Genomic DNA, 7953 nt, shown 5'->3' with positions numbered 1-7953 from the left:
AAAGAAAGAAAGTAATATATAAAACGAATCGTGTAACTAATATAGTCAAAACTTGGTCCATTTAAATAAATATTAAACGGGTTGTTCATAGAAAATAGGTCCCTAATGCTTCTTGTACATCCAGCGTCTGCAAAAATCTACTAGTTTTGCAATTTTTTTGTTCGACGTCATAAAGGGAAAATCGGTTATGGTAGTAAAAATCTTTGCATTCTTGCAGTTCTTGAACAGACCAAATCATAACTGGCATAAAATGCGAAATTATTTCTCAGTTCTCTTTAAGCGCCGCTCATTGCAATATTTGTATCAAGATTAGATCTAATGTGGTAAGTTGTAACATGTGGGTCCTATCTTTTGGTACGTCTCCTGAAGAGGGTTCCCTTATTTATATTTGTAAATAAGGGTATACTTCTATCGGTTATTCGACTGAAACGTTTAAACTTATTTTCTGAATTTATTACAATTTATTAGGGTGTTGATTTATAAACACAATTTTTTGAGTAAACATCTTTAACGTTGTTAATCAAAATGAAAATTTTTATGGGTATTGCATTTTATACTTTTTGCAATATTCCATTGGAGTGAATCAAAGCTTTTTTAATCTATCAAGTGTTTCTGAGAAGGCCAAAATTTGTTTACACAAAAAAAAATCAATTTTTTGTTAATAAATAAAATTTACAATATCACCGATTCCATATAATTTTCAAATGCCCGAACGATCTTGGAATGATCTGGACCCAATTGAGTATCGGCCATCACTGCCAAACGATAGCGGTCACCGAAATGATGTACATTTAGAGATAGACCTAAAAGAATTGGGAAAACAATAATAATATTTTAAAAGAAAATCGACGATAAAATTAATTAAGAGGGCAGCTACTTACAGGTCTTCGACTGAGGTGGTCTAAACAGCAAGACATCTTCCACAGTTTGTCCCCATGTTGTTTCAAAATCTGAACTCTCACCGTATATTTCTGTGATCGTTATGGGGAAATTGGATGAGAAATAATTGATGCATATTTTGGTTAGAACTCTGGGGAAGATGGAGGTTAACATGTCATATTTGGTTTGCCCCATCGAGGCCAAATAAATCATAACCTGTTTGCGTCGAATCTGTTCTATAATCGAATGGATTTGACGAGCATGCTCACGATCTGGTACCTTGAGAGGCAGTGGAAGGAATACCACTCCACCAATGTAATCGGATTTGTCATCTAAATTGTCTGTGAAATATCCCTTGGCCATGGTGCGACAAGTAGTGTTCAGCATTTTGGGTATAGCCACCTCGGTCGAGTACAATTCCAGATAGTCGCGAATGGCACCCGACAAACAGGATAAGACATAATCCGATTCACGTACCTCATCGCTGAAGGCAACACGTTCGCGCAATTGCTGGGCATCAATGGGCTTCGAAAAAGAAGCTATTTTACGTCCAGAATAGGACATTTTATTCAATTTATTGATTTCTCTGGAGGGATATTGGACAAATTCCTCGAATATATTGACAGGAGCTTTGAAGATTTCATAACAGATTCTAAGAAATTCCATTTGAGCATAGATCAACAGTGGCAAAAATATCGAAAGCCGACCCGAGTATGTGGTGCTTAAGGTAGTTTCACCTTTCATAATTAAATCCCTCATGGCCATCAGTTCACAAAAGATGCGATACGGCAGTGCAAGTACGCTGTTGACATTTGCCTTCCAGACCAGGGTGGCCCAAGTTTTGGTGAGATTCGAAGGTTGTAGAGAATTTTGAATGGCAAGCTTTGCCGTGGGCCAAGACAAATGCCGCTGTTCTGCTTCCTTTGCCAAGAGTCGCCTGATTACCTTTATTTTTCCCTCAGATGGTGTCAAATGCTTTTGATACCGATTCGATTTTCGTTTCATAACTACGACAGACTTCCAGTAATTAATCATAACATTTACCGCCACGATCAGCAGAAGCGACAACAATTGACTGATATTGGTGATTTGTATGCCACTGGTATCATCTGGGGTTTCAAGGGATTCAAATTCGTATATAAATTTATTCCATTGATTGACGACAACCCGCATTAAATATTTCAGGAGTCTCTCAATGTGTTCGGGCTTTCGAATAAAATACGAGAGACTTTTAGTTTTGGAAATGTTTTGCGTGTATCCACCTATTTCGATAATCGGTTTCTCGCTGTTGTCACGCAACATTAACATTTCACTAATGTGCAGATCATCTTCTTCGGCAATGATGAGGTGATGAATTTTCAAGAGTATATAGTAATGTTGTTCTTCCTAAAATGGAAAAGAAAATTGACTCCTTCCATAATTGACTTCCCCATAAACGGAGGGTAGGAACTAGCATTTTACCTGAGCACTATTCGATGTCTCTTCATCCGTGGCATCAACATTCAGTGCAGATTTATTCGATGCAATCGGTATAACAATCACCTGCCACTGTGGCAGATCGGATGGTATGTACTTTTCAACCAATGTGCTGACAAAGTCCTGTAGGTTGCCGTCATGGACAGGACTTCCACGATATGTTGCTTTATTCAGTAGGATGTGATTGTTAAGATTGAAAGAACTGCAGATTGTTCGGAATAAATAAATGGTCATGTGAGGTAATTTTCAAATATACTCTACCTATTATCCTTGACCCATCCATAGTGGCCCCAGCAATTCATCAATTTCTGACGTAGTTTAGGGAATTTCAAATGACCAGTCTTCTCCCGGGCACCAGTCAGATTTTCATCATAATGTTTTCGAATGGCCTCAAAGTCGCATGGGCCTTTTATCTGAAGCAAGAAATTAAAAATACCGGCATTTCTTGGTGTATCGATGAACGAGCGAATCTTCTTTGTTTTCGATATCTGCAGCTCGGGATATTTTATTGAGAGTATATAATAGACAAAGGCATTGCTGTAATGGACACCTGTAAGGAAGCAATTAATGCACTTATTTTAATGAATTACATTTTCATGGCTATGGAGCTGAGTTCGTTTAATTACGTTGATCAAAAGTTTTAATTTTGTCTTAAATTCAGTTTTGTGTTACTTTTCCTTTAGCCACCAAAAATCTCCAAAAGTTATATCGCTTTTAGCTTTTTTATTTATATTTATTTTATTGTGGGAAACATTTTTAGAACATAAATTGTAATTTCTTCCACAGTGTTTCATACGGACAACCTAAATATTTGCTCTGTCCCAGAACCTGTAAGAATCAACTAGTTTTTCATTTTTTTCGATATCATAAAGGAACATTTGTGGAAAGGTCAAGAGTCGTGCGAGGCCTACTATATGAAACTATATACAACTCTGAATCGATTTTCAACAAATACGACGGAGCATTTTGTACCTCTAGTTCCAAATAATACTAAAGTGCATGGTATGACTTTGATAAGAATTATATTAAAATATATTTATTGGAGCAATAGATATACCGGACCGAGTTTCACCAAATGGAGAAATTCGTTTGAATATGAAAAATGTATCCAATTTGGGCTTATATTACATATATGGTGGACAATTACCGTGAAAATCGGATGAATCGGTGTATCGAAGATATATAAAAATCTGAACTGATCTCGATAAAATTTTGCAGAGGTATTTTCGAGCTGTATCTGATATCTGGTACCAAATATTATTCTTGTGGAGTGAATTTAACGCATGTGAGAAACTTTGAAACCAAATCGGATAAAACATATATATGCGAGCTATAGCTAGATCTGAACCAATTTTCAACAAAATTGAAGTACATACTACTAGGATGAATTCAGTCGGAATTATCTTAATTTACTCCATTTTGGCTGATATTAGCCACGTGTACACAATAAACATAATATTGGACAAATCTATATATGGGAACGATATTAAAATCTGATTCGATCTCGATAAAATTTGAGAGAGGTATTTCTGGGCTGATATCTGGTACCAAATATCATTCTTGTGGAATGATATTTATTGAATGAAAGCAAAAAATGTCGGAAATAGCATCAAATTTTAGAATAAGTTTAGATTTGTTCGAATTGGTCACCTTTGGCACGAATTATGCCCTGCAAACGGCGAATGAAACCATCACACGCTGCCCGAATGTTGCTCTGCGGTATTTTGACCCATTGGTATCCGGAGATTTTGGTGGCCATTGTGCGCAGGAAATGAGGCGATTTGTAAGCATTATTTTTCATCTCACCCTGTATATGGGTAATCTTATCATCACTCCTATGGTTTATTACAATAAAACAGTCCTATGAGGGCCTAAACTATTTTACGTTGTGAAACATTAGGCTGGGGAAAGAACACCATGGTGATGGTGAGGTCGCCGATGGTCGCTCTCCGCTCGTATTAATCGACCGTGGCATCGGAATAAATGCCGAATATAATCGCAAAAATATTCAGGAGGGTGTATTAAAGCCATGGACACGCAAACATTTTGGCCGCAGACCTTGGACATTCAAACAGGACTTAGCACGCGCCACCCAGCGCGCAATGGCCACCAAAATCTCCGGATACCAATCCGTTGGACTATCGATCACCTCAAGCAAGCGCTTTACCTGGAATGAGCTAAATACCGTAGAGCAACATTCGGGCAGCGTGTGACGGTTTCATTGGCCGTTTAAAGACCATCACTCAAAAGTGACCAATTCGACCAAATCTAGACTTATTCTAAAATTTGATGCTATTTTCGACATTATTTGCTTTCATTTAATAAATTTAAAAAAAATGCAAAAATTATGGCTTTTGACTTTGTTGCAGTTTTTTTGTGCTTGTTCGAGCATAACTGGTAGATTTAAGCTAAGTTTAATAAGTTTCTGTTAATTGGAACTGTAAAGTAAACTTCTGTTGAGCTGTATAGAATTTTTTACATTTCACCTGCTATTGTTTGTCAAATTTTCCATATTTATTTTGGTCTTTACTTCTTCTTCTTTTTCATGTATATTTCTTTTTCATGTATCTGTCTTTGATTTATTGACCTCATTGTTACATCATTAATATCTCTCTCTCACACTCACTCGTATTTATAATTACAACCTGCTTTGTTGTTTACTCGCATTTTTCTGTTTGTGTATGTGTATATGTGTATCTTTATTGGAAAGCGCGGGTTATGATTCTCGACATTTCCAGGCATTGATAAGGTCTTTAAAATACGACTGAGTAGGAAGCCAGCCAGCAAATTCAGTTTTTAATAGCGTCTTGTAAACCTATGTTAGTAAATAGTTAAAGTGAAACTATGTGCAAATTAAAGTGCAGCGTACTATCTGATTGTATTCTAAACTAAAATTCGTTTTGTTCGGTGAAAGTCGCATGACACAAGTTTGAGTTAAATACGAATTACGTTACAATACATGTCCAATATTGCTTGAAGAATAACTTCCCTTATGTACACACCAACTCCTGCGGGTACCTTTTCAACTCCGCAATTCTGTTAGTACATACCCAGTTGAACACAGATACACATAAGTGCCAAGATCTCAGCAAATGAAATGTCCTTAGTTATAGGTGTATATAAATAACATTTGGATCCTGAGTACAGCAATCCTATTCGCATGTACGAATATTTGTCCGAATAAATCTGGCCATTGGCAAGATTAAATTTTAAATTGAAACGGACATTTTAGAATAAATTTACCGTAAAATGTTCAATAAATTTCCATACAATAATTATCAAAAAGACAAATAAATGATTTGTATTTGTTTCTTTTTTTTGTTGTTGTTTTTTGGTTTGTTATTGATTATTTTATTAGGGGTATCGGTGCAACTACTATCGTCTATCGTAGATAAAGATATAGCATGAAGTCGTAAAGTCCCCGAATTGTGGCGGCTTATCAGACCCCCTAACACTATGAGTAACAACGGCTGGGCAAAGATCAAAATTATAGACTTTTGTTATTGTTTCGGTCTTAACAACTCATCAACGACATCATTGCTTCGATTGCAGGCAGGTATGCGGATTTTCAAAAACAATAAATCTACAAAGTCTGACACTGATATGAACTTTGATTGAGTGTTAATACATTTAAAAATAACTTATGTGTGGCAATGTGCAATCGATCTGCGGATCTGGCGATGGAACCAACTTGTGAGTTCTGCAATAGTGCAGGCTATATATGCAAATGGTTAATTGAATGATTGTGAAGTGCAACATGCGAATGGCCCATATTGATTGCAAATTCATTAGAAGAAACAATTCGAAATCGATGACATGCTAATGGATTTCTTCTTATTGTAAGCAAATATTTAATGGATTTTATTATATATTTTATCCAGGTAGCACGAATACTGATCGTAAGTAAATTAATTACATTTTTAGCCAGTTCGAAATGAACCGCTTTTAGACTCGTTTTAAAAGATATTAGGATACTTCATGCCATTATTAAAATTTATGCTTTTCATTATTACATACTTACACACAAATACAATAAGTAAGAGCGGCACTAGAAGGCAGGCGGCCAAAAAGCACAACAATGCTTTGAGGAAATATTTCAATTCATTCCAAATTCTAAAAATATACAAGACATTTAATCAACCCGACAATTACAATTCAATCACTGTCCATAATATTTACTTTTCCATATTTTTTGTATTTTGAGTTTTAATTCATTATTTAATTCGTTATTTTATTTGTTGTTTTTCTTCTTCTTCTTTTTTTGTACTTCACTGCTACCAAGTTGTGGGCGATGTCAAGACGTCTGTTTTGTTGCGATGGAATTCTTTGACTGAACTGTAAATGCTGAATGAAGGCAATCCATTGAGTTTCTCAAAAGACGATCGACTAACAAAAACAGAGAATTTGCAGCGAATGAGAATGAGAGAGGTGAGTTAAGCTATAAATTTGTTTTATTTTTTGTTTAAATCCTTATCAGTTTACAGAAAATGAAGAGAAAAAAGAACAAGTTGCTCCAATGCGTTTCGTATTTGTTTTTCTCAATTTAATGCCGCCTCCAATAGAACATGGTTTAACAACAAACATTACTAGGTTTGAAGGATTGGGGAATTATTAAAATTTTTGGCAGTTAGGGTAAGTGTACCAGTAGTCGGCACTTTTAGGATTTTCGCTAATTCAATTTTTCACCATTCTGAGTGAAATTTTTATTATTATAATAAAGTAAATTTATTCCGATTTTAAATATTGTTTGGTTTTTGAAATCATAAACAAAGTTTGAATTATTTTTTTATTAAATTTTTGCCAGTAGTCCTGATGACCTGTTCTAATAATTGGCTAAGGAGAAAAATATATTTCAATATTATATTTTTGTTGAATAATACTGATTAAAAATTGTTATCCATATAAAATAGACAAATTAAATGAATAAATACGCTGCATCTTTATACCCTACACCACACTGTGGTCAGGGTATTATGTCTTTGTGCATTTGTTTGGAAACAAATGCACAAATACAATTAAATTAAGAAAAAGAAACCATGAAACCCATCCTTTTAAACGAGTAATTTCATTAAAATGAGAAAAATATTGGACAGAAAGGTTGACAGGGGTAAAAGTATATATGGGCTTAAAGAGCGTACTTTCAGCCTTCTTCTTGAGAAAGCAACTCCAAAAATGAGAAATAATTTTCTAGTCGAACTTGAATTGTGTTTAATTCGCAATAACTGCGAAATAAATATTACCTTCCAAAAACGACCCTTGTAAGCCATCATCTTAACCGAATATGCCTAACGCAAAGCAGGTGGTGGGTGTGTGATAGTATCTCTCTGGCTTACCTTTTCACTGCCAATTGCAGATCATTAAGCTCATCTCGAAAGAGAATTAAACAAATAAATCGTAAACATACGATCTTTGCCTTAACAAGGCAAAACTCAAGAAATAAATATTTTTCCTTTTTAAAGACAACCTACATTACAAAAGAAGTAAGCAATGGTTATAGCCGTGCGGGGACGACCATGTGCTATCCTACAATACTATAATATATTGGAAAAAATCTTAGATGCAATCCATTTTTTTTTTCATTTTTTGAAATAATACCAT

The 7953-nt window shown here is 35.1% G+C and overlaps 1 protein-coding gene across 1 annotated transcript; it reads right to left on the bottom strand.

Annotated features, from left to right (window-relative positions):
• Positions 1 to 499: 499 nt before the first annotated feature.
• Positions 500 to 6684, bottom strand: LOC131805957 (uncharacterized). Its single transcript, XM_059129769.1, has 6 exons — positions 6535 to 6684; positions 6377 to 6468; positions 2617 to 2905; positions 2341 to 2557; positions 882 to 2265; positions 500 to 803 (listed from the first exon to the last, which is right to left on the bottom strand). The coding sequence occupies exons 1-6, from the start codon at positions 6540 to 6542 to the stop codon at positions 673 to 675; spliced, it is 2121 nt and encodes a 706-aa protein (XP_058985752.1). The 5' UTR covers positions 6543 to 6684; the 3' UTR covers positions 500 to 672.
• Positions 6685 to 7953: the final 1269 nt, after the last annotated feature.

Source organism: Musca domestica, unplaced genomic scaffold (genome assembly GCF_030504385.1).
Source record: "Musca domestica strain aabys unplaced genomic scaffold, Musca_domestica.polishedcontigs.V.1.1 68, whole genome shotgun sequence".
Classification (NCBI taxonomy): Eukaryota; Metazoa; Arthropoda; class Insecta; order Diptera; family Muscidae; genus Musca; species Musca domestica.
This window is presented reverse-complemented; position numbering and strand designations above follow the sequence as displayed.

Bases quoted from the DNA above. Each gene is read 5' to 3' on its own strand.
- LOC131805957 (XM_059129769.1), bottom strand. The intron at 2,558-2,616 runs GTAGAGTATATT...AACAATCTGCAG, and splicing joins GGATGGGTCAAGGATAATAG to TTCTTTCAATCTTAACAATC. The intron at 2,266-2,340 runs GTAAAATGCTAG...TTTCCATTTTAG, and splicing joins AGACATCGAATAGTGCTCAG to GAAGAACAACATTACTATAT.